Here is a 26,317-nt window from a genome sequence, read left to right on the forward strand (position 1 = left end):
GTACTCATAAATCATCACTGAATGAACACAGGACCTTGTGTCTTACTTTGTTTTTGTTTTGTTTTGTGTGTGTTTGTGTGTGTGTGTGTGTGACTCACTCAGAGATTCCATCCCAGGGAAGGCGATGGCTGGTAGGGCAGGACTGGGGCATTCCCAACAATACCACTAAGTGCCAGAAGAAATTATCTGGGAGTTCTAATGTTCTCCCTTTAAAAATGTCTCTTGTGGGTTTAGCACAAGTGCTGAGAGCACAGTCAAGAGCTGGGCAAGGACTCAGGACCGTGTGTGTTAGCCATCACCAGATCTGCCTAGCCCCTTGGATACATGACTGATACCTGGCCATGTCCCCAGTGTACCCACACTCTCCTCTCCCTAGCTGCCAGGCACACACCCTCCTCCATTCAGTGTGAACAGACCTCTCTCTGTTGTGCACACTGTGCTCTCCCCTCTGTGTCACATTCTTGGTGTGCACACACCCTACATTCCTTCTAAGTCTCAGAAATCTGTCATCAAATCACTCCACCTTTATTTTGGCTGAGGATTCAGGTCAGGGGTGGGCTGCACACGTGGACCCTCCGTTGGACGCAGGTGGCAGGGCTGAGCTTCGTGGGCAGGGGCAGGTGCATCAGGATCTTCCTGCTGTGCAGCCTGGTGGTGCCAAGGGGCCCTTCCATGTACACAGGACAGGAATACACAGCCAGGCCTGCTGGGGGCAGGTCGTTGGCCCCCAAGGCCTGGGCACTGATGCTGACGCTGACGGGAGGCAGAGGGCTGGGCTGACGGGAGGAACTGTCCTGCAAGGCCCCTGCAAGTGGGTCCCACTCGGCATTCCGGAGCTGTAGCCCAATCAGCAGCAGCCCCGTCTCTGGTACTGTGGGATTGGGGACGTTCACCACCTAGAGGCGCCAGAAACTGGTCAGGCAAGGCTAGGAAGCTGAGGGGTCGTGGAGCTGGATCAAAGAAGGAGATGGGGCGATGAAGGGGCAAAACCAAGAAGAGGCAATGTGGGTAACTGCAGGGTGTAATCAGGGACTTAATCAGGGATTTGAAGGGCAGAATTGGAAACGAAGGGGCAGCACGAAGGTACCTGGAGGTGCAGAGGGCTGCTCAGCTCCTGACGTCTGTCGGGGAGCTGACTGGAGCTAGAGCCTTGACAACCAGGGAAATTCGTCAGGGCGACCACAGCAAAGGCAGCCTCCCAACGCAGTGACAGCAGCAGGCGGCGCGGGTGGCAAAAGGCTGATAGGTGAAAGATGCGCTCTGGTACTTGGGTTCCCACACCCAGGTAGCGAACCAACAGCTGCCCACGACGCGACAACTGTCGCAACCATTGCCAGGGCGGCTGCGGCCCGGCAGGCGCATGGGGTCGCCAAGGCCGGGGTAGGCGGCCAGCCCAGAGAGCGTGAGCCACCTCCGCGCAGCGCCGGGAGGCGCACGGGGGCGCGCCCTTCAGCTGCTGCAACAGGCAATCTAGGTCCCGTTGCAGCGCGCCCACCAGCTGGCTCACTTCCAGCACCTCCGCCTTGAGGAAGCCCTCCAGAGGCCGTCGCGCACTCAGCCCCAGCTCCACCCACCCGGCGCCAGACTCATCTTGGCAAATGGTCTCGGTCAGCAGAGCCTGCAGTGACTCCAGCCTCCGCTTGGCTTGCACTAGGCGTTGCCGCAGACGCCTTTCAGCGCGCCGGGAGCCTCCGCAGGCCGCTGGAACCCATGTGGGTGAACTCCGCTGCAGCGCGCTCAGGAGAGCGCGACTCTGGCGTCGCCACAGCCAGGTCTGGGAGCCAGCACTCAGTCCGCAGATCCGGGGTTCAGGCAGTGTGGGTAGTAGGTGCATCTGAGCCTTGCATTCTTCCATTGCATCCAACTCCCCTAGTTCTTGGGGGTGGAGGGGAGGGGTGAGAGACAAGATGGCCTCTCCTCACCTTGCCAAGGGAGTAGGCCTTTCCCTGACACTTTAAGCCATCATTCGGTAACTGTGATTACTGTACCCTTCTACACCTTTATTGATACCTCTGTTCATATGCCCTTCAGTGAGGTGGCATATAACTATGCTGCCCCTCTCCCACCCCCAACACAGATACTTGACTGGAGCTTACCTGGACTGGGCATCAGAGTGGCCAGCAGCTGCTGGGGTGTGTGTGGTTGGGCCCAGTTCCCACTGCTGGGGCCCAGGCAGGCTTGCGTCAGGCTAGTCAGGGCCTCCCTGTCCTTGTTGTCTCCCACTGGACCCCCATAGAAGACCGAGGCTGAGGATGAGGTCAGAGCCCCTCAGTTCCAGTCCCTCCAGTTTCCACCAACTCCCAAACCAAAGTTGTAAGTTATGTCCCCATCTCTGTGCTCCCACCCCTACCCTTTTCCAGGCTCTCCCTGGGGGGCTGATGACTACATGGGGGACAGAAGGAGTCTCACCGGCCAGCTCCTGCATGGCGGCCCTGGGATTGCTAAGGCTGGCCCACAGCTGGTCTTGGATCTGAAGGGCCTGGGTCAGGGTCACTTGACTCCTGGGGGCAGGGAGCAGGAAGTAGGGCCTCAAAACCATTTATATGCTGAGGACTTAAAACATCTTTCTCTCCAGCCCAAACCTCTCCTGAGCTCCAGACCCATGAGGGCTTACCAGTCATCACCAATTGGCGCCTCAAATACAACTTCCTTTCAACTGAAATCATCTTCCCCACCCCACACCAGCCAGTTGTCCAAGGCAGAAGCCTGGGAGCCATCCTTGACTCCTCCCTCTGCCTCACCCCATATATACTCTCTCCCTGCACTGTGACTACATGAGTCCCTACCACCGCTACCACCATCTCGTTCCTCAAGAAGACCAGAGCCTCCTAAAACTGTTTTGCTTGCCTCCAGGCCTGCCTTGTCTGGTCCACTCTCCACACTGCAGCCAGCTTGATCTTTCCAAACAAGAGGATCATGTTTCTTCTACTTAAAATCCTTCAGTGCTTCCCACTGTCCTCAGGATCCAATAAGGTGCCTTGCCATGGTGCCTACTCAACAGCCAGCATGTCTACCTCAGCTACACTGATGTCTTCTCCCTCCTGCTGAGCTTACTTCCTTCTGCTCTGAAGGGCCCCATCACCACCTGATCTGCCTCTGCTGTTAAGACTCACTTCAGAGGGAGATCCTAAAGCCCTTGGAGAAGCCTTCCTTGACTTACCCTTGCCTTGCCCTCACATTTTGGAGCTCCCCAGAGATGAATCCCAGAGTGTGAAAAATATTCAGTGTTTGCTGAGTGACTGACAGAGCCAGATGGGTGGGGTCCCTCACCAGCGCCCCCTGTGGGCCTGCAGCTTCATTCCATAGAGCTGCCGGTGTAGCAGGAGGCCATGTAGAAGGAGCAGAGGCAGCACCCTGGCTGGGGGTTGCACACTGAGTCCTTGCTGGGCTAGCTCCACGCTGTCCACCAAGACGTGGCCCAACTCCAGGGACTGTTCCCAGAAAACAGGCATGGAGTGCTGAGTCAGTATGGCTGGGGAGGAGGGAGAGTGCAGAGTCAGCACAGTACAGTTGCCCTCCCCTGCTCTAATCTGAGAGCCTGTGGGGGAAGCTCCTCACCTGGTAAGGAAGCAACAGCCTCTGCAGACACAATAAGCCAAAGACGGAAATCTCGGTGGACAGTGGCCACGTTCCTGCTCACTTGTTGAGCTAAAGGCAGTTCTAACTCCAGGTCCGAGACCACTAGGGGTCAGACATAGGGCTGAGATCAGTCACCGGGTAAAGGGTCAGACACAAACCTAGGGGGTCAGGAGTCAAATACAAGGGGGCCAGGAGAAGGGCCATGGGACCTGAGTTCAAGCTCAGGACCAGGTGTTGGACAGGGTCCTAGAAGCCATCTGTAGGCAACAAACCCACCCTTGGCTCCATCCAACAGCCCCAGCAAGGGCTGTAGCAGCTCTTTCGGCCAGTGAGGCATCAGATGACAGTTCTCCAGCACCAGCCAGTGCCCTTTATGCATAGCCTGGCGGAGAGTGCCCACCACAGCTGAGACCGGGTCCCAGGCTTCAGAGCCCAGAGCTATCACCTCCAGATGCTTCTGCCCCTGGGGACAAACAGCAAGATGGCAGAGTAAATCAAAGTGATCCCAGGGTGACCCAAGGGACCCAGAGTAACGCCACAGATGACCTCAAAAGTCCCTGAGTAATCCAGAAAGATCCATGAGAACGCTGGGAGGGGGGCCCCACACCCCATCCCAGCCCGTAGGAGTTCGGTTGCTCTGTGGCTGAGAGGCTGGGTGCAGACCTGCTCATGTTTGGCAGCCAGTTTCTGGATGACAGTCAGGGGATGCAAGGAGGCAGTGGGGTGACCAGGTGGTGGCAGCAAGATCAGCACGGGCTGAGTAGCCTGACTCTGTTCAAAGGGTATGGTGGAGGTACCCAGGTTTTCATCCAGGGGCCGGCCCAGGATGCTGGTGGTGAAGGCTGCCAGGGCACTGGCCAGGCACTCAGGTCGCAGCACACGCCACAGGATCAGCTTCTGGAGGAGGCTGAGTGGGTCAGTCCCAGGTCCCGGTGCAGGCCCTAGCACTGTGGATGGCAGTGACAGATAAGCCTGCCAAACACTAGAGTGGCCTGCCAGGGACGCACACAGCCCAGCAAATGGGGGCAGCAGCTCTAACACCCCACATTCATGCCAGGCTCTCGGCCCTAGCCAGGCCGGTCGAGCCACGCCTGAGACTAACTTCCTGTGGTCTGTGCTGGGAGAGGCTGCCAGTCCAGGCCAAAGCGCCAGCCTCTCCAGCTCTGGTGCCTTCCTTGCCATTCGCAGCACAGCCAAGGCACCCAAGGCACCCACCAGGGGTACTTGGGTCAGGCCCAGTGTAGCAACAGCACTGCCCAGAAGCTGGCGGGTCAGCTGTCTTTTCAGCTGCAGCAGGTGGCAGGGTAGTTCCTCCCTGTGATGAATCTCACGCTTCATGCTATTCAGAGCCCGTCTGGTGGCTGCCAAACAGTTCTCTGGACTCACACAGAAAAGCGGCAGCAGGTTCTGTAGTGGGCTAAGAGCCTTTACAATGGCCATTCCGTGCCAGACCACGCGTCGATAGGGTGTGCACGATGCCGCCTCCTGCAGCCTCAGTTCCTCTAGTTCCTCGCAGTGGACACGCAGCTGACACAGGCCTGCCTGGGCCCTCACTATGCCCCGCAGGAACTTGGCTGGCTTCTGATGCTTCGAGTTCTGGAGCAGGAGCATCGTCAGCAGCCGCTCCTGCAAACAGGCTCTGGTGGCACAGGTCCAGCTCTTTCCCACAAGTCCCCGGTCAGTGACACTCATCTCCACCCCCACACCTTGGTCCCTACAAAGCTGATCCCAACCTGTAGACTGGACCCCCACGCACCTCAGCAGCCTCCACGGCTTCCCAGGTGTCCAGGAATCTGATCTTTAGGTCCTGCCAGTGGCTCTCGAGCTCGGGACACTCTACACACAAGATTTCATGCAGCATTTCTTCTTCCAGGATTTCCATGTTCATGCCCAGATCCAGCACATTCAGCCCCTTCAGCAGTTCACAGCCTAGCACTTGAAGTCACATGGGACACACTGAGCCCCTCCCCTTGGCACAGCCAGGGGTGGGGGGCACAGGGAGGGTGGCTCCCCGCTAGGGTCCTGCTCCCTCTCTGGGCCAGAATGAGTGAAGCTAGTAGGGCCCTCGTGTGTCCACAAAGGTGTGCTGGCAACTTACCCGCCGGGCCTCACCTTTCTCCAGAGCACTGAGGCGGAGGGCAGTGCTCAGGTAGAGACAGAAGCCAGGCTGCACCTGGGGCGGGCTCAGCTGTTCCCGCTGCAGTAGCCATTGCAGTTCTGGGCACTCGAGGCCCAGTTCCATGTTGGTCAGCAGCACAGGCTGGCCTGCGAGGCGGAGGCACAGACACCCTACCACCATGCCAGCACCTGGGCCCCTCAGCCCCCCATGACAAAATCTGGCTCCGTCCAGCTCCCCGCTGACTGAGAGGTGGGTTCCCTCAAGGCTCTTCCACAGAGTTAGGGAGCGAAGGTGGGAGCTGAGGTCACACTGGGATGTGAGAGGTCTGTGGGGCCACAGGGACATGCTGGGGGGACGGGGCCAGCTCTTACCACTGGCAGCTGCCTCCCGGAGCTGAGGCCCCAGCTCTGGGTCAGAGCCGGAGAAGATGTGGAGGTGGGGAGGGGGCGGGGACTGAGTCACAGGTTCCTGCCTCTCTGTCTCCTCCTCCTCCTCATCCTCCTCCTGTTTCTCCTCTTGCTCCTCCTCATTTCCCCTTTCCTCTGCCTCCTGCTCTTTTGTCTTTTCACACTCTTCATCGCTATCATCATCTTCCTCTTCCGTGTCCTCCTCCTTAGGCTCTTTTCCTTGATTTCTCTTGAAGCCCTTCCCTGTGGAAGAAAGAAGAGGATCTCTTCTCAGGATGGGGGACTCAGGCTTCTGGGGAATCCCGTTCACCCAAGGCCTCAGCTCATGAAGAAAGGTCCATGAGAAGACACCTTAGGAAAGTTGCTTAAGCTCACTATGACTCAATTTCCTCAGCTGCAAAATGGAGTTGACGTTAGTGAGTCCAGCCTCATACGGTTACTGGGACGATGACTTGAAAGAAGAAGAGAAAGCACTCAGCAGGCACCCAGCAAGCACCAAGCAAGGGTTAGTTAGAAGAGTCAGTGCACTGCTCGTTTTGCCTAAGCTAATTCTGTCACTAACAACTACAAGAGTCATCGTAGCATAGAGATCCATGCCTGGAAGTAGTAACCTGTAAGAGAAAGGCCATAAACTGTGGCATTAGCCAAGTCATGGGCAGTGCTGTGGACATAGGTGGTTGGCTGACCAACAGCCATTTGCAGCCCCCTTCTCCTGTGTCTCCTCTCCTGAGGAGCTGTAAAAGATAAATATATATATTTATGTGTCAAGACACTTAAGAATCTTAAGAATTTTTTAAAATATTAAGTGTTTAAAGGGAAAGGTATAGCTCAGTGGTAGTGTTCATGCTTAGTATGCACGAGGTCCTGGGTTCAATCCCCAACCTCCATTAAAAAAACAAATAAACCTAATTACTCCCAAAGAAAAAATTTTTTTAAAAAATTAAGTGTTTAAGAAGTGGGCAAGTGGAGGTTTCCAGGTCCACAATTTGCTGTATTCATTTCCTATTGCTTAACAAATTACCATAAATTTAACAGCTAAAACAACACCCATTTATTATCTCTCAGGTAGGTTAGAAGCCTGACCAGACATTCTGCTCAGGGTCACACTGGGCTAAAATCAAGGCTGAATCACTGGGGCTGCAGTGCTCATCTGGGACTTGGGTGCTCTTCCAGGCTTACTGGTTTTTGACAGAATTCATTCCCCTCTCACACTTTCCCTATAGCCCACTCCATCTTCAAGCCAGACAATGGCTCACTGAGTCCTTCTGTGCTTCAGATCTGTCTCACTGCCCCTTCTTCCTTCCTTCTTTGAAGGGCACATGTGATTACTTTGGGTCCACCCAGATAATCCAGGATAATACCTCTAGTTCAAGGTCAACTGATTAGCAACCTTAATTACATCTGCAAAGCCTCTCTTGCCATGTAACATAACATAATTAAGGGAGTAACACCAGAGGACAAAGGTCATGGGGGCCAAATTCTGCCTACCACATTTGGCTATTCAGACTTCTGGAAGATCTTTTGTTTTCCTGATGAAGAGGACAGAAATGGCTAAGAGCAACTCTGACATGATGCTCGAAGGGATAAAAACCAATTTAATACATGTATGGTGGCTTAAAACAACAGAAACTTATTATCTCAGAGTTCTGAAGGTTAGATGTTTCTTCGCAGTGTCTCCTATTGGAGAGGGGGTAAATTAATTAATAGTTACACATGTGATAGTTGTATAATGGACATTTTTGTAATGGTGTATGGGCACAACAGAAAGTCATGCTGGACAGCCAAGGGATAGACTCTAATAATAGTAGCAGTAATAAATTGGTAGTAATAATGACTGACATTTTTGAGAACTTGTATATATTACAAACTGTGTGAACTCTGTTTACATGAAATATCTTAATTCAACACTTTATGAGATAGGTATAATTAAGACCCTAATTTTGTTGGCAAATAGGCTTAGAGAGATGAGATACTTTGCCTTAGGTCACACAGCTAGCAAAGGACAGATATTTGACCTAGAATCTGCTTAAAGAACCCATGTTACAGTACAGACCACTTTATTATACACTTTCTACTGTATTGAATAATGTCTATTATTTTTACCAGTGCAACCCCCAACCCCAGCTTCTGGGAAATAAACACTCTTCTTTCTCTCCCCCAGGAAACACTCCTTTGGATGCTCTACTCAGATGCATCCCTGAGCGAAGCAGAGCCAATAGAAATAGTTCCCCAGAATTCCTGAACATGGGATAAATTTGGGTAGTAAAGCTCTGAGTTGTAGTCTAAGTTTCTAACAGGGCTGAGCAGACCAAGGAAGTGGAAAATCATGGTCAGTCATGTAGATTCAGAATCATTGTAATATGGGCCAAAAAAATGTAAATGTGCCCTAATTTATTAATATCGTGCTGGCTGATGAAACCTGGAATACCCTGGCCACAAAAATGTAGCATCTTCCTTATGAAAGGGAAGACCACATGTGGCTGAGAGCGTTGGGCAGCTCAGACACCCAAGCAGCACTGTGTTTACCATCCCCAGCTTTACCTCTGCCCTCGGTGGGACCTGGGGCCGAGCATCTAGTCTCTTCCAGAGGCAGTGGGTTCAGCCAAATGAGGGCCTGGTTGCTGGGGTCCAGCAGCAGAGGCCAACGGCAGCTGAAGTAGTGTGTGTGACTTCGCAGAAGCAGGCCTGCCAGGCGGGCTGACTTTGCCTGGGGCTTCAGGTCTCGGTCCCATTGGAACTGCTGGGATTTAGAGCTCAGCAAGGACAGAAGGCTGAAGGGGGAGCGGGTGGAAAGCAGGGGGTTCTTTGGTGGCATGACGACAGATTTCTGTGTCTGCTTCAGAGCCTGCGCCACGTCATCTGGGCCCAGGGTCTCCTGGCAGCCCCTAGAGAGAGCCAGCCACTTGTCTAGCAGCTCCTGGCGCCGCGCTGGTGGGAAGGGACCCAGGTAGACAACGGCAGCCGAGCACAAGAGGGCATCTCCGAGCACAGTCGTGCAGTGCCCCTTCAACTTCTGGAGTGGAAGAGACCAGAGGGTGTGCAGGCCAGTGGGGAGGGCACCGTTGGAGGGTCTGGCAGGGAGGGAGGAAGGAAGGGGACGGAGGGCAGAGTGGGACAAGGAGAAGCAGAGAGTGGGGGCCGTGGTGCAGAAATGAAATCGGGGGTGGGCACTCTGGGAGGGGCTGGTTACCTGGAGCTCAGTAGTCCAGGAGTCCATGGGTGTGAGCAGTGCAGCCTTTATGGGCCACTTGTGATACTGGCCACACTTAGCCTGATGGAGGTTCTCTACCACATGCCTGTGGGCAGCCTGGGCATCTTCTAGCTTCTTGGACAGGGACAAATCATACTTTAGGATCTCCTGGGCCTGGAAATGATAGTGGGCCAGGCGAGCCTGCTCCCGAGCCAGGGTGGCCTCCACCTGCCGCAGCAGCAGGCCCGTGGGCAGCCCTCGGCGCTGGGCCAGCCCGTAGCACAGAACGGCCCAGAGCCAGGCTGCCAGGCTTGCTGCCGGTATGCTCACTGCCCGCAGGGCTGCATCACTCATGCCCGGAGCCTTCAGAGCTAGGCTTAACTTTATCATCTCTGAGTCTGTCATCTTCTCCTTGGGGAACACCACCAGCTCCTGGGAGAGTGTGTGTTAAGAGGGGCGAGGGAAGACATAGATGCTCTGAACCTTGTCCCGACAGCCTTCTCCTGCCAAGTCTCCTCTTTATGCCTCCACCCTCCTCGTCCATTGTGCCCCACATTCCCTACCTGATAAAAGTCCTCAGTGCATAACAGCTGCTTGGCGCTGGCCCAGCCTGTTTCGCGGTGGAAGAGGTCACACAGAGCATCAGTCACCTGGACCACAGATTCTGGTGGTGCTCGATAGCTCCTTATCTCCTCAAAGTCGGCCACCTGCAGCTGGCTCAGGGGCCCCAGAAATGCCTTGCCCATCTAAATGAGGAGAGATATGCTCTTGAAGGGAGTTCCCCAAATGACCTCTTTCTTCAAGGTATTTCCAGGAGGGATCATCTTCTCTTAGGTTCCCCTGCAGGACCATTCCTCGAGCCGTCCTATTACCTGTGCCCCCTCCCCGAGGGGACTCCACAACAAGTTGACCCACCCTCTCCTCTGGGCATACTGTGAGGGGCTGTCCCCCTCCAAGAGCAGAGCAGCGCAAGACAGGCAGCAGGAAGAGCCCACCTGCTCCAGGAAAGCCTCGTGCTGAGCCCGCAGGGCATCCCGCTGCTTGGTCAGTTTCTCAATGAGATTCTCCTGCTGCTGACACTCTGCCAGCTGCCGCCCATACAGGAGCTTCCTTTGGTCCCACTGATGCTGCAGTCTGCTGAGGCTCTGTGAACAGAGTCGAGGCTCTGCAGGTCTAGATGCTGGGCCAGGTGGGAAGACCCTGGAGGAAGACCCTGTGGGCTTGGACTCGGGCGTGCTCCTCACTTGACACTCAGGGTGGCCAAGCTGAACTCCCAACAGGACACAGATGCACACTGAGCTCTGAAACTGTCCTTGACTGTGAGTTACACATCAAGCCCTGCAGCTCTCCTGATCTACCGCATAGGCCCACGCAATCTCAACCAGTAACCACTATGCTTCAGATTGACCCATTAGTGGCATTTGTCGCAGAAGACAGTTCCACCCTCTTGAAACATTTTTCTCCCTTGACTTGCATGATACAATGTTCTCCTTTGACTTTCTCCAAACTCCGTGGTTGCTCTTTCTCAGTCTCTTCCTCTGCCATCCCTTAAATATTTCTCAGCAAGTTTTTCAGGGCCCCCTTCTCTTCTCACCCTACACTTTTGTGCATCCTCCCTAATCTCACAGCTCTGATTACCACTTAGATTTTAACAACTTCCAAATCTTTGTATCTAGCCAGGTTCTTTCCCAAGACCCACAGTCCCATATCCGTCTGCTTAGTGGGAATCTCCTCTTCATTGTCTCACAGGCCCCATCAGACTCCACATGTACAGAAACTGAGTAGCAGTATTGGCTGTGCCTTCCCAGATCTCTTGCAGTCTTACCCATCTCTTCATGAGCTCTTTTCTCAGAGAACTGTGGCAAAAGACACCCATGTTTCCCAAGGAAGAAACCTGTTACCCCGACTCCCTCTCTTCCATTCCCCCCAAACCCAACCCATCTCCAAGGCCTTTCATTTCTACCTTCTGAATGTCTCTCAGGCTTACTCCCATCCCCAACACTATCACTCATGCCCACGCTCCCTCACTCCTGACCCTCAGTGCTGGCTTCCTAGCTGGTGTCTCAGCTTCCTAACTCTTACTTCCCCTCTACTAATCCATTTTTCATGCTGCAGCCTAACTGGTTTTCTAGTAGCCAAGTAGCATTATCATTGTCATGTCTCTTAACACTCGCCACTCTTTCATTTGGTTTACAAGAACTCTGTAACGCAGAGGCCTCTACTTATCTTTCCAACCCCATCTCCTTTTCCTCCCCCAGCACCCTACTCTCCAGCCATTCCCAACTTTCAGCTCCTCCAATGTGGTACACATTCCCTTGCCTTGGGGCCTTTGCACCTGCTACTACTTCAGTCTCACTGCAACATTCTTCCCACCCTCTTTTATGCCAAATCTTACCTAACCTTCAGGTATCAACCTTGATGTACTTCATTCATTCGTTTACATCTTTAAGGAATGTTTTTGAGCGCTGACCATGGTCTACAGATGCCTCCGTGCTATAGACTGGCACTGTGCTTTCTCTGCAAAGTCTTGCTGTATCAGAGCACCCTGGACTTGCTCTGTCATAACACACTGTTCTGTAATTACCTGGATGAGCCTATATCTTCCAGTAAACTAGGCACCACGAAGGCAAGGACCGTGCCTTATCTTTCTTACTAGGAGGCAATTTAACCTAATATTAATAGACGCCAACATTTATTGGGCTGTTGCTATATGCCAGCACTTTGAAATGCTTTACATGTGAGACCTCTTTTAACCCTCATCCTAACCTCTGTGGATCTGAGTTTTCTCATCTGAAAATGAATGTAAATGAAAGAAATGTAAAATGAAAGAAAGGATGGCTGCCTTAGAAAGTTGTGGCGATGATTCTATCTGTCTATCTCAATGTAACCATAGATACAAGCATAGACAAAAATATTAACGAGTGCCTGCACAAAAAAGAGTTCAATTAGTTTTTGTTGACTACAGTAATGAATAAATGAACCAGTTGAATATGAGAAGGAAATGAGATGGAGGGGTCCAGAATGACTCCTCGATTTAACTTAAATGACCTAGTGGTTGGTCACCGGTACCATTGCCTCAGGTGGGCAACACTGAAAGAAATACACACTATTATGGCTGTTGAGTGAATGTCCCTGAGACTACAAACTCCTCTTATCTAGATTTTGAGCTTCTTATGTTGTGGTCTGATACATCTGACCCAGGGATCAAAGAATAATACCACTTCCAAACCAGATCAACAATTTCAGGTATTAATCATTTTGGGAAAAGGTAGGACCCAAGAGAAGAAACTGGAATTTGGAAAACATGGGGAAAAGGACTCCTGTCCATCTATGAACTTCTTAATTTGTCTGCATGTCGACTAAGTTTTGATGTTTAAGCTAAGCTAGCATTCCTCGGGGACGGATGGTAGGAGGGCACCGGTACTGTGCGGACTCCCGGGAACACCGTTTACACAGAACACAGGTAAAATAATGTGTGTAGACACGATGCGAGCCCTGCCCCTGGAAGAGGCCTGTCAGCCACAGGGAGCTGTAAGGCCTGAAAGCCAGCAGGCAGGTAAACCAGGTTATGTTTGTGGATTGAGCACTAGTTTACTTCGCTGTAGTTAGCCCCAAACTTTCACCAAAGTCTTGTCTAGCAGGAAGGAAAAAAAATGCTATTTCAGAATTTCTATCATTAAAAACAAAAGATAAGGGCGGGGGGGGAGGATATAGCTCAGTGGTAGAGTGCGTGCTCAGTATGCACAAGGTCCTGGGTTCGATACCCAGTACTTCCAGTTAATAAATAAATAAACTCAATTATCTCTCCCCAAAATAAATTAAATTAAATTAAAAAACAAACAAACAAAAGAAAAAACTCTTGATTTTGAGACAACACTTGTAACTAAGAGAGTTTGGCTACAGAAGTTGTGGTGACCCCACTGATACCAGTTCCAGCTAGATTTGACGGGTTTGTGTATACAAAGAAGAAAATTGCTCCATATAAGAAAACAATAGGATTTAGGGTTTGGGCTGTACAAATCTCTTACTACATGAGAATTGTATTTGCGGAGCTCTGAAGGGAAAGTGGGTGGCTGAATAACACTATGGAGCAGTTCTGCAGAGATGGGAGGAGAAAAGTCTGTCACTGGAAATGCCCTGTAGAGGAGGGTGACAGAGGAAAAGTCGGGACGCTGAGGTCTACATGCCATTTAAATCTATTTCTTGTTCTGTTCTAATGTAAATTGCCCCCACTGCCATCACCCATTCACACTTTCCCACTGTACACCAGAGTGTATATTTTTATACATACAGTGTATATATTTGTATATTTGATGCTTTTGTGGCAGGAAGAGGTGCAGGGACACGGTGGCACGGGAAAAGAGGACAGCTACAAGAGGTGTGCCAACTAGCAGTGATACAGAATCCAGCAGAAGAGGATTAGGGTGAGAGGTGGCCATGAGGATGTAATCCTACCCCATCCCCAGTGGGAATCTATGGAGAGCTTGGGGAGCAGACTGAACTTCACACAGTCAAGGTCCCAGGGACAACCAGAAGCAGACACTTGGATTTCATGTGTTAGAAGAGGCAGCCTGGTCTCCGCTGTGCCAGGGGCAACTTTGAGTCTGAGCTCTAAAGGAGGAAGCAGCGGGAATTAGAGACAAGATCCCCTTGGGGGAAGGGGGACTCTTGGGAGACAGAACTAAGGTTCAGTCTCGTTGCTTCCTCCGAAGTCCCCTTTTGGGCACCTGCTTTGACCCTGCCGTGCATGCCTCATAATCCTCTCCCCCTTACCTCGCGAGAGCCTTTTAGCTGCTGCTCCAAGGCAAAGACCACGTTGCTGTGGGCATTGTGCTGCTCAATCAGCATCCTCAGATTTCCCAGGGCATTCTGGATCCTGGAGATACAAAGTGCCAGTGAGTGGACCCGAGGGAGCAGAGGAGGTTTGGGGGAGGGAATGAGGGCCCTCACCGCTGGGCCTTGTTCTTTATCTGCAGGGTCAACTGTTGCTGCAGCAGCACAAAAGTGTCCAAGAAGTCCAGGAAAGTCTTGGGGGTGACTAGTGGCAATTCTGGGCACAGGTGCCCTTGGTAGCTGGCAGCCGAAAGGTGGATGAGAGCCATGGCTTTGGCCACACTGGGGACTGAGGCCTGGAGGTCTGGGTACTTCAAGGAGTCTGCAACGAGCATGGCTTTAGCCTGGACTTCTGAGCTTGTGGGAGAACAAGAAACGAAAGGAACCCTCTCTGGCTCAGGAAAGAGGGCAGAAAAGGTGAAGAAGGCTCAGTTAGGTTCTAGAGAGGCTGACCTCAGTAAACATTCTCATTAGAACCTAGTTGAGATGAGTGGCAAGGGCAGGTAAAAAGAGCTCACCGTCATCAAGGGGTGGGCTCTGAGTACCCTCCAGGTGGTGCTGGACCACACTGACCAGGGAATCGTGGTCCCAGGGCTCATAGTGGTCAATGCTGGCGATGGCCAGCTGAAGGAGCCTCAGGAAAAGGGTGGAGGGCAGCTGTTTGTGGGCCTGGTCATCTCCGATCAGGATGAACATGTGCAGGTGGCTGCACACTTGCTGGTAGAACCTGTGAGGAGAAGCTCAGATACTGGCCCCCACTTTAACCCTATTTTCCCATCCAGTGCCTGTCCCAACCCTGACCCCTTAGCCCTGATCCTCTGAGCCCTCACACTAGCCCTTGGGTTTTGTTTGTCTGTTTGTTTTTTGGCCTTCGGCCAGGAAGGGGCAAGGACAGGACAATCCCTGCTGTGGGGTTCTGGGCCTCACCTCTGCAACAGCATTTCCTTCTTGATGTTCTGCTTGACACTAAGGTTATCCCTGAGGAGATGCTCTTCAATGTTGTCCAGATCTGCCTCTGTGTACTGGTCAGGGAAACTTCCTGAGGTTGCCAGGGCCAGTAGACGATGAAGGGTAGTGAGATCCACACCCCTGGGCACCAGCAGGGCCACTGGCTTGCCTAACATGCCAGCATGCCAGCTGGCCTCCCGCAGACACTGGAGAATGGCCTCCTCTGATCCACATGGCAGATGGAGGAGGCGGGCCTGACAAATGTTAGCAGCCAGTGTGATAGCGGTACGGCGCCCAGTGCCCCGAGCCCCCGACAGCAGGAAGCCATGCTGCCAGGGCCTGGCCAGCACCCGGACCAGGCGGGCCACATGCTGGGCCATCGAGTGGCACCGGGCAAGGTGGGGGCTCAGCTTCAGCTGAGCAGCTGAGGTGGCCAGCTGCTCCTCTAGGCTCTCCCACTGCCGTTCCAGGTACAAGTTGGGGCTCTCGGAGTTGGACCCTAGCATCAGTTCCTGACTGAAGACCAGGTCTGAGGGCTTTTCCTGGGGACGGAGTAATAGGACTGGTAGCAGCAGGGGAGAGATCAGGTCTACCTGGGCTGTCTTCTGCCACCGGTTCTTGGATCGATTTAGCTGGCTTTTGTAGCTGGAGGTCCCTTTGCCTTCCTCCTGGCCTATCTTCTGACTTAGGCTCCCTGTGGTCTCCCTCTTTACTGGGGCTATGGATGGTGCTGAATTGTTGGCTGGTGAGCCTGTGGTGACCTGAAGGCCATGCGGGTCCTCCTCCTCCTCTGTCTCACTGCCGCTGCTGCTCACATCCTCCCACTGGGCCAGCTCCCCTTCAGATTCCACCTCAGACACCTTCTCCTCCATCTCCTCCTCATAGCCCTTGCCCAGGCTCTGGGGCGCCGGCCCACAGCAGAAGACATTCTGAGCTACCTCAAGGAGCAGGTTGGCACAGAAGGAGCGCTCCCTGGGGCTGTCCAGCCGGTCACAAAAGGTTCTCTGTGCCTCATGCAACCAAAGACGCACCATGTTGCGCATGGCTATCATGATGGCCAGGTGGGTGCCGCGTAAGCCGGACACCCGGCGCAAGTGCTCCTGGTGGTCGGGACAGTCCACAAAACCCCACGAGCCCACCCTGGGGGGCAGCAGCTGCAGGCTTCCCAGCAGCTGGCTCACCAAGTGCAGGGAGAAGCGGTAGTGGGGGCGGAGGGGTGAAGGTAGAAAGCAGTGGCCCACCACCTCGCAGGCCTCCACCGAGGCCCGGACCAGGGCTCTTGCTAGAAGGCTCTCCCGCTCCACAGAGGGGAAGCGCTCGAGCCAGGCCTGGATGCTGGGTGTGTGCCTGCTCAGCAGCGCGGCCTGGGTCATGCTGCCTAAGGCCAGCACCGTGAAGAGTCGACAGAGGCGTGGGCACAGCGGGCGCTCGCAGAAGCCCGGCACCGTGGCGGTGGCAAGGAAGTTGATTTTCGGCTGCAGCGTCTGTAGTTCCAAGGAGCCGTGGGCATACACGGTGCCGTCCATGGCCTGGCGCAGCGTCTCCAGCACTGGCTGACAGCTCTTCTCTGGGTCTGCAGGACAGGAGGAAATTAAGAGACAAAAATGATAGTCATTTATATGTACCCACATATTTACCGCCTCTGATGCTCTTCATTCTCTTCTGTAGATCTGAGTTTCCATATGACATTCCTTCTCTTCTGCCTGAAGAATATCTTTTAGCATTTCTTGTAGCAGTCCTAGCAGCAATGGATTTTCTCAGTTTTCATGTATCTGAAATATCTTTATTTCATCCTCATTTACAAAGGTTTCTTTACTGAACAGAGAATCCCAGGATGACAGAGTGGGGTTTTTTTTTTTCCTTTAAAAAAATTATTTTTATTTTCTTATTTTTCATTTTTTTAACTAATTTTTTTAGGGGGGGATTAATTGGGTTTATTTATCTACTAATTTAATGGAAGTACCGAGGCTAGAACCCCGGGCCTCGTGCATGCTAGACATGCACTCTACCACTGAGCTATGCCCTCCCTCCTCCCTTTTAGTGCTTGAAAGATGTTGTTCCATCACCATTGGGATTCTATTATTTTTGATGAGAATTTGACCATCATTCATTCTTAATGTTATACATATGTACGTAATCTGTCCTTTTTTTTCTCTGACCACTTTCAAAGGTTTTCTTTGATTTTCAGCAGTTTGAATGTGATGTTCCTAGATGTGTTTTTCTTTTTATTATCCTACTAGGGGATAACTAAGCTTTCTATATGTGAAAGTCAATACTTTTCAAGAAATTTGGGAAAACATGGTAATTATTTCCTCAAATATATTTGTCTGCCCTATTCTCACTCTTCTTGCCTTCTGAAACTCCAATTATATATAAATTAGATTGAAGCTCTTTTCATATTCAGTATTTTTCTGTTCTTCAGGGTTCACTCTTTTTCCATTTCCAATGTGCTATTAAGCCAGCCAGTGCATTTTTCCTCAGTTATTGTATTTCCCAGTTCTAAAATTTCCATTTAGTTGACTTTAGTAGTTTCCATTTCCTTGCTGAGATTACCTCTGTTTATTAAGATCCTATTTTCAAAAAAAAAAAAAAAGATCCTATTTCCCCTTAAAAAAACTGAATGCTTTTATAATAGCTGCTGTCAAGTATTTGTCTGCTAAACTCAACTTCAAGGCCATCTCAGAATCAGTTTTTATTGACTGTTTCCTCTTGACGAGTCAGTTTTCTGTTCTGTTGGATGTCTACTAATTTTTGACTTTATGCTGGCTGTTTTGGTGGCTGTCACTCAAGAATACCTTTTACCCTGTCAGCTGTGTATACTTCACTCTACGACATTGCTGGCAATGTTTTCAACCTTCCTGTTGAAATCTCTTCTCAGTTGCCCTTCACAGATCTGGCGGTACCACTTTTTACTCTTTCTGTTATCCACTGACATCCTGATTACTTGTGCAAATTCATTGAGAAGGCCAAATAATATAGTTGGAAAAAATTACTGGTTTGGAGCCAACCAGGCTTGAATTTTACTCTTGGTCTGATACTTACTGGCTAGAGTATCTTGGTCAAGTTATAAAATCTCAGTTTCTTCATCTTTAAAATAATCATAGTAAATCTCCATCATATTAGGCTTTTATGAACATTAAAGATGGCATAGGTAAAGCATGTAGAACTCAATAAATTGTACCAAATATTATTAAGTACTTATACCACCTGGTTCAAATTTTCTACATTGCATAAGGGACTTCAGTGTCTGACTGGACAATCCATCTTCAGCTTTAGCCCATGGACTTCCTTGACTTCAGTAACCTGTACCTATACTTCGTTTTTGTCCATTCCCACAGCCATATTCAAAACCGTTAATCTCTGGAGATGTATCACTTTAGAAACTTTAAACTTCAATAGCCCAAGCTTTCATCACAATTTCTCCTCTTTCCTTTCTTATCTTTTCTTCTACAGACTTACTGAGCATTTACTTTCTGCTGGGTCTATCAGAATGAATGAGGCAATTCTCTGTTCTCACAAAGCTCAGAGTGGATGGAAGGGACAGGCCAGTAAATGTACATGTCACAAAACCATGGTTGTCACAGATTTTTGTACAGAGCACAGGATGAGCATCAAACCTAGCCTGGAGGCTCAGGCTTCTGGGAGATATTGCCTGAGATTATTTGTAAAGAATAAGTAGGATTTAGCCAGAATAAAGAAGGCAGAGAGGATGGCAGTCCCAGAGGCCAGAAGCAGCCAGACTTACTGGATGCCTGTACTACATAGTTGAGTCTAGTTAGAGCACAGAGTGTAAAAGTCTAGAGAAGAAAGCCTCATCACAAGAAACCTTGTAAGAGCATTTGCCAAAGTTCCAGGTAATGACTGTCTGAACCAGGGAAGATGGAATGGACATAGTCAGAGAAGTTTTAGAGGTACTTAGGAAGCAAAATTAAGTCACAGGGTGACTGCACATTGGTGAGAGAGGGGAAGATGTCAACAAGATTTCTAGCTGAAGTGACTGGATGGATGGTGGTACTGGGAGCAGGTGGTACATGGGAGCAGGGTGTTGGGGGAGATGATGAGTTCAGGGTAGGGTCTGAGGGTCCAATGGGACAACAAGGTAGAGATATCCAGTAGATCGTTGGATAAACAGGTCTGATGCTTAGAAGAAAATCAGAGATGGTGGATGAGGCCACACAAGGGATACGATTATTCAGGCAGCATGTGTAGAATGAGAAGATATTAAGAATGGAACACTGAGGTTTGGTCTGCAGGTGTATGTTTGACAGTCAGTGAATATTGCTAGGTATTTTACAGTCTCAAGAGTCTCCTCCCAGGTCCTCACCAGAAGCAGCCAGGTGCAGATCCTCCAGCAGGAAGAGGAGGAAGCCTTTGGAATCCACGTGCCGTGTAGACCACTGGCTGGCTTGTGGTTGGCTTTGGAACCCTTGGTTCAGCAGAAGGCGAAGGTGGGTGGTACGGACAGCTGGCCCTTGGTTCAGCAGAAGGCGAAGGTGGGTGGTACGGACAGCTGGGTGGATGGGGCTGCACATGTAAGGGTGCAGTGGCTTCACGAGCACCTCCACAAAGGCTGACTTCCCTGTTGCTGCCTCTCCAGCCAGCAGCACGGGGTGTCCCTCTGACAGAAGAAGGTCCACCACGTATAGGAGCCGTTCGGTCTGCAGGACAGGAGCAGGGCTTACTGTGGCAGCTCCAGGTTAGCACAGTAGTCTGGCTGAAAGAAGAGGCCTAGGGGCCTTGTCTTAAAGCTGTGCTTGCAGAACACTTCGTATATTCTTGTAATTGTGAAAACATATCAAAGAATGGGGGCAGGTGGGCCTCGGCTAGGCCTAGGACCCGACCACCCCAGGATCTCTCTTGGAGCCTAAACCCCAGCTACTGCCCCACTGTCCTCACACCTGGGGAGAAGGGTTGAAAGTGCCCTGAGGTCCCTTGAGGTGGTTGCCCAGGTATTGGCCAGTGAAGGGGGCCAGTGTCCCATCTTCAGGGCATACACGTAGATCAAACACCAAGGCTGAGGGTGGTGGCTCAGGGTAGTCGGAGAGGCAACTAATAGAATCCCTCAGGAAGGTATCAAAGAAGGGCCAGAGCCTGCTTAGATGGACATACAGGCAAAACTGTCAGGCAGTTACAACAGTTCCATTTGCGATATACTCACACACCCCACCCTCCTCCAATGATGTCACCTGGGGTTTGGCTCCCATGGGCTATTCCATCTCAGCCCTCTGCATCCCCCCTGCCAACGCTGTAGATACCTGGAGGGAAGGTGGGCTCCAAAGCCCCAGATCAAAGCAAAAAGAAAGCTGCTGACAGCCAGCAAGTGCTCCCTGCGCTTATCAGGTACACCATCACCATCAATCTGGTACCGGTTCAGAGAGCTGCTTTTCGAGGACTTGAAGCTTTGGGCCACAGTATCACTATATTTGAGGTCTTCTGCAAAGGTCACCATGGCCAGAATCGGAGCCCCAGTAGCAAAAAAGGGAAGGGGGTTGGGGAGGTGACGTTGGTTATTGCTTCTCACTTTCAGTCTCCAAGCCCAAGGCCACCTAAGAACCCGGGCCTCAGGCTCCAGCTATATCTCAGCTATCCTTGAGGCCACATTGCTCTCAAATCAGCCCTGCCCTTTCCCTTTCCTTCACCTGGGATATGTGCCTTCTCCTCATCATCTATGCGCAGGTGCAGGTCAAGCAGACAACGCAGGATGCGGGCTAGGCTGGTGACTTCAGCCACACCTGGGCAAACAGCCTGCTGCCCGTGAACCTGCAGCAGAGAGCTGGCACCCTGGCTGGTGAGGAATTGGATTGTTGCAGGCACCAGCACGTCAGCCAGGTAGTTGAGCTCAGTGATAGTCTTGAGCTGCAGGCGGTACTCCCGGGGTAGGGCTGCCATCAGGACGCTCAGCACACCCTGCCAGGTGTGCTCCCCGCCACACCAGACTAGGGCACAGCGGCCTACCAACGTGGGGGACATGCCTGTTGCATCTCCCATCTCCATCAAGAGAAAAGTACCTGGGGGTCGTGCTATCTGCTGACCATTGGGGAGGCTAAGCTGAGGAGGGTCACCCAGGAGGCAAGTGACAGAGTCCAGCCAAGCGGCACTGGGAGCCCCATCACATATTATCCAGTGATGAATCCCCACTGCTTCCTGCACCTGCCCCCTTGGGCCCACAGTCTTGCACCGAATGGCTTCACAAAGCAGCTGGGGGAAGACACCATGGTGCCAGCAGGGGCCCTCAAGCCATCCCAGGAACTCCTGGGGGCTGAGGGCACTGGGATACAGGTGAGTAAACTCCACGGGCTGGCAGCTCTGGGTTGAGGTAATCTCCATGGCTGCCAACCGATTCTGGATCTTAAATAAGCTGTTCCAACAGCTGGTCTTGCCACTACCTGCAGGGCCCAGAAGCAAAACACCGGAGGCCTGGCCCAGGGCCTGGCTCAGCTGCTCCAGCGACCCCAAAATATCAGGGCTGGGATGCAGGCGTCCTTGCTGCAACTCCTCCTCCAGCAGTGACTTCCTCAGCCTGTGAGTCATGGGCTCTGCCAGTACCTGGTGGGCAGCAGGGAAGAGCCCACAGAGAAGCTCCCGGAGGCTGCACAGGTGGACCTCATCCAGGATGCTGAACAGTGGGGAGCGCAGCAGGGCCCGCAGCAGGGTGGCCTCCTCAATGGCAGCCAGGTTGCAGGGCTGCTTGGACTTGGGACCCTCTGTGGTCGTGTTTAGGGCCTGTATCGTGTCTTCCAGTACCTGCTTGAGCAGGGGCAAGCGGCAGGGCAGGGGCCTAGACACCAGCTCATGCTCTAGGGAGAAGAATCTGGACAGGCGGGTCGCCATGCACGTGGCGTCCCGTATCCCTGCACCCAGCAGGGTCAGCTCTGCCACTTGCTGCAGGTCAGGCAGCACCAGTGCCACAGGCCGCAGTAGGAGACGCAGGTTGGCAGGCACGGCAGGGCTCAGGGCCCGCAGCGTCAGGAGACAGCCATAGCCAAGGCGCATGTCCACGTGATGTTTCTCAAAGCAGCCACTGCCGAGGAGCTGGGGGTGGGTGGGGTCAACAGTGCTGGTACTTCGGGAAGCCTCCTGGTACAGTGGGGCATAGAGGTGGTGCAGTTCAGCCAAGCGCTGGCCCAGGGCAGAGAGCAAGCCCAGGGGCAAGCGCTGAGCTGCCTCTAACAGCAGCCAGGCACCACCCTGCAGGGCACCATTCAGGTAGCTGCTCAGGCTTCGGGCCTCTATGTGAGGCAGGCAGGGAATCATCACCAGCTGGCGCCCCAGGGCCTGTGCCAGGTTCTGCACCGTGGCTGCCTTGCCCACACCATCAGGGCCCAGTAGGGTCCCACAGGTCACCTCTTCCAGGGCCAATAACAGCACTAGGGCTGGCCGCTCAGGCAACAGGTTGGGTAGAGACCCCAGTCTGGGACCCAGGTATTCATAATTGTACAGGAAAGACCGGCCCAGTACATCTACCCAGCATGCAGCTGGTGACAGAGAAGTCTCAGAAGATGCAAAGGACTTGGGACTCTGCGGGGGTTTCTGGAGGGTGGTGGGAGGTGAACCCAGGTGATACTTGAGTTGGCGGGCCCAGTGGAAGTCAGTCAGATCGCTGACCTGGTGCTCCTGCAGCAGCTGCGCTATATCCCGGTGAGTCACCGCCATGACCAGCAGGGCACTGAGCAGGCTGGTCTGGCGGACAGAGGGCAGGGGCTGCTCACCCTGAGAGGCCCTCTGGGCCTGCAAAAAATGTACCAGGACCTCAAGCTTCCGCACATGCATGGGGACCACTGCCAGGGTCTTCCCCTCAAGCAGAGCCTCCTCCATGTGGACCCGCCACACCACCTCCTCTGCCACCAGCACACACTGCCACGGGAAGGCCTGGACCAAGTCCAGCCAGTGCTGGACATACAGTTGTGGGGGCAACTGGCTTTGCTGGGGCAGCTGCTTGAAGGCCTTGTCTAGGGACGGGCTCAGAGCAAGGCGGGCAGCCACGCAGTCCTGCAGCATGTGCACCAGTGACACACGCAGACACTTCTCCAGAGAGGCCAGCCACTTGGGGAGATCTGGATGCAGGGGAAGGGGCCCCTGCAGCTTCACCTCCTCCCCACCGGCCCCGAGCACTGCAAGCGCCTCCACCTGCGTCTGCGTGCTTGGGCTTGACTGCTGGCCACCCATGTTTTTATCAGTTTGGCTGAAGTCGAAAAGCATGGCCCGCACGTGAGGAAAGCAGCGTCGGACCCACAGCTGGGCCTCACAGGACTCCAGAGGGGCAGCCAGCAGGGCCACCAGCTCACTGTCGCTGAGGAAGAAGAGGCGGGGGAACTGAGCGCACACGCTGTACAGCACGCTCTCCAGAGCCATGATGATCCCCTCCAGCTCCACGGAGCCAGCTTGCAGCAGCTGCTGCAGCTGCTGGCCTTGGAAGGAAGGGCTGCGCTTGGCACTGGGCACGATGAGTGACAGAACCAGGGGATCAGTGACAGAGATCTGCATCAGGGTCCGATACTGCTCATCCACAGCCTTGAAACGGGAGCTCTGTGGGGAGGGAGAGGGTCAGAGTGAGGGCGGTGCCCCCCTCCCACCCTGAGCACTTGTCCACCCAGCCACACCCACCTTTCCTACCAGGTCAGAACTAGGAAACTGGATCTTCATCTCATGCAGAACTTTATTCAGAAAGATCCACTTCTGCTGGAAGCTCACCCACACCTCCAGCAGGGCACCTGTGAGAGCAGCCAGAGCAAAACTGGAGGGAGACTAGGGTTCTGGCTTCTGCAACGGGGTTCAGTCTGCTCCTGCCCTCTTGGAGTGCCCTACCTCCAAAAAACTCTGCTTAGCAGGACCCAGGGACCTTGCTCTAAGGAGAGAAAACCTAACACCAGGAACAAGTATCTGGTCACTTCAGCCCAAGAAGTAGCCCTGAAAGAGGTCCTTACTCTGTCCTCGCCCGGCCCTCACCTCTCACCCCATCCTTCTGGACCATCTCGCCTCAGGTCCTACCCATCAGCCCAGTTAGAGGCCTGCACTCACCCAGGTCATGCATGATGGTCACCCACTCCAAAGCCCTTCTATTTAATTCTCCAGACTTCTGGATGGCCAGGATCTTGCACAATACTTGAAGACTTTCCTGGATAGAATCCTGCAAGCTGCTGTAATCTGAGGAAGAGGGGGGCTCCAGCTGAGCTGAGCTAAGCTGAGCTGGCAGTCAGATGGGGCAAGGGTGACTGATTCCCCAAATCCACTGAAACTCACAGATCTCAAACTAGTCTCTAGAAAACACAAATATTTTTTTTTTCTTCCACTAGTTGAACTGTATGCTCACCAAGAGTCAGATTATATTTGCAAACCTGTTTATGTGACTTCCGATTATGGGAGCTATAATTTAAATGACAGAATTTACTCTAATAGTCTGTTAACTACTAAAATATGGGTAGAAAGAGAGTTGCTGGTTCTATGGAAACTAGGGCAGGCTTCAGCAAAGGTGAACTAATAAAAACATGGTATTAAATAGCAAGTCAATTTTTTTTTAAATTCTAAAACTGTAATAAAAATCTAGAAAAGTCCTGGACTCAGATAACTTCACAAGTGTCTTCATGTCACTGCTCAACTTTACAGAAACTAAAGCGGAAATAGCAGACGATGCATTAACGCAAGAAAGGCAGTAAGGAACTTCTGTTAGTTGATTGCAAATCAAAGAAAAGCTCTTGTCCTTAGGTTAAAAGGTTAGTAAATAAGTGCACGTTATATAACTCAAGCTAAAATAAAAACCGTAAGCAACGTATGCATATTTTACGATTTCCCTATTTAACTAGCTTCCTAAATTTGCCAGTTGGGTTGCAGTTGTGTTGCATAAGAGCACTTCTCCCCTACACACTTCCCTAATTAACCATCTTAGGGGCCTGTACATATGCTATTCCCTCTGCCTGGCATGCCCTTCTTCCCTTGCAAGTTTGGCAAATTCCTGCTCCTTCAGAAGTCAGCATGAGGCCTTTGCCTAAGAGAAGGGAAGATTTCTCTGACTCTCCTGGTCCTTTGAAGTCCATCCTCTTTCTGAGCTTCTGTTACCCTCAGTTAAGCACCCCATCATGCATTTATCTCTATTCTATTGTCCCTCTCTCACCAGACCAGGAGCTCATAAGGGACAGGACTCCAGTCTGTAAATCTCAGGGTCTCCTGGGTTCAGCTTAGAGGAGACAGGTGAGGGAGGGAATGAAAAAGGAATGAATGAGTAGGGCAAAAGAACAGATAGCAGCGGGCATCTAGAGGATGGAGCATTGAAAGCTGGAGAGATGTGACCATGAGGAATTTCTTAGCACACCCAGAAAGGGGGGGACCTCTGCTGAAGAGGCCAGGCACTGGGCAGGAGGGAGGGGGCAGGGGGCTCCCAGGAAGGTTAAGACTGTATGGGAGCTACATGGAAAGTATTGTCTCAGAACAGACTGATGGCTCAGGCTGTCCAGGAGTTTGGGAGGTGGGGGTGGCTAGAGAAACCAGCTCCGGCAGGGCTGGGTGGATGAATATGGCTCTCCGCAAGGTGAGGGAGCTTTCACTGGGCCACAGGGGCTGGGTCTCACCTGAAAGGATGAAGGTGCCACTGTCCTTGCCCACGACCTCCCACTGGGGGCTGCAGAGCGCTTGTCTCCTGGAGCGCTCTGAGGTGGGGGGCTCGTATGGCATGTGCAGGATGAAGTTGAGCAGCCGCAGCTGGCGCGCTTCCCAGGCCCGCTGCAGCTGCAGGAGGGCCTCTTGGGCATGGATCCGTTCGTTTTCACACTGCCAGATCTGGAATAGCTCAGTCTCAGGAACCAGGACTGTGTAATGGCTGAGGGGATAGCCTCGGAGCTGGGACTTGAGGGCCAGGGCTTAGGGCAGTGGAGGTCTCCGAGATGGAGAGTGGGGCCACCAGCATCAAAGACAGGCCACCAGCAGCACACTGTGACCTAAGGCTGGGGCCCTGAAACCCACTGTTTTGCAAGGTTCCTGGCTGAGCAGACAGTACCTCCAACAGCTCAGGCTCTTTTTGGACAGGGTAAATGTTGGGGGACATCTATTATCCTGTGTGCCCACAACTTTGGGGCTGCCACCCACTTCCTTCCCTTGGGGAGGGCATACTCTCAGTCACAGAGAGTCTGGAATCACCCATCACATCCCCATACCCTCCAGGCAGGCTACCAATCTCAATCCCCCACCCATCTGCCAGTATCTGCTGCCCCTTGTCTCAAGGGGCTGCTGGGCCTTAACTGGCTCTATTAG

The 26,317-nt window shown here is 52.5% G+C and overlaps 1 protein-coding gene across 1 annotated transcript in view; it reads right to left on the bottom strand.

Moving 5' to 3' along the window:
• Nucleotides 1-509: 509 nt before the first annotated feature.
• DNHD1 (dynein heavy chain domain 1) overlaps nt 510-26,317 on the bottom strand; it is a 70,084-nt gene continuing 44,276 nt past the window's right edge. Inside the window, 26 exon segments of the mRNA XM_074372473.1 lie at nt 510-896; nt 1,088-1,875; nt 2,097-2,246; nt 2,410-2,501; nt 3,271-3,472; nt 3,559-3,681; nt 3,856-4,042; nt 4,243-5,205; nt 5,336-5,514; nt 5,692-5,844; nt 6,070-6,348; nt 8,647-9,118; nt 9,296-9,727; nt 9,859-10,041; nt 10,291-10,440; nt 14,069-14,171; nt 14,246-14,450; nt 14,647-14,855; nt 15,056-16,649; nt 19,401-19,734; nt 19,975-20,170; nt 20,332-20,509; nt 20,716-23,602; nt 23,690-23,787; nt 24,095-24,220; nt 25,639-25,846. Coding sequence (XP_074228574.1) covers nt 543-896; nt 1,088-1,875; nt 2,097-2,246; nt 2,410-2,501; nt 3,271-3,472; nt 3,559-3,681; nt 3,856-4,042; nt 4,243-5,205; nt 5,336-5,514; nt 5,692-5,844; nt 6,070-6,348; nt 8,647-9,118; nt 9,296-9,727; nt 9,859-10,041; nt 10,291-10,440; nt 14,069-14,171; nt 14,246-14,450; nt 14,647-14,855; nt 15,056-16,649; nt 19,401-19,734; nt 19,975-20,170; nt 20,332-20,509; nt 20,716-23,602; nt 23,690-23,787; nt 24,095-24,220; nt 25,639-25,846 — 10,845 coding nt within the window. The 3' untranslated portion in view covers nt 510-542.

This window comes from Camelus bactrianus, chromosome 10, assembly GCF_048773025.1.
Source record: "Camelus bactrianus isolate YW-2024 breed Bactrian camel chromosome 10, ASM4877302v1, whole genome shotgun sequence".
Taxonomy (NCBI): Eukaryota; Metazoa; Chordata; class Mammalia; order Artiodactyla; family Camelidae; genus Camelus; species Camelus bactrianus.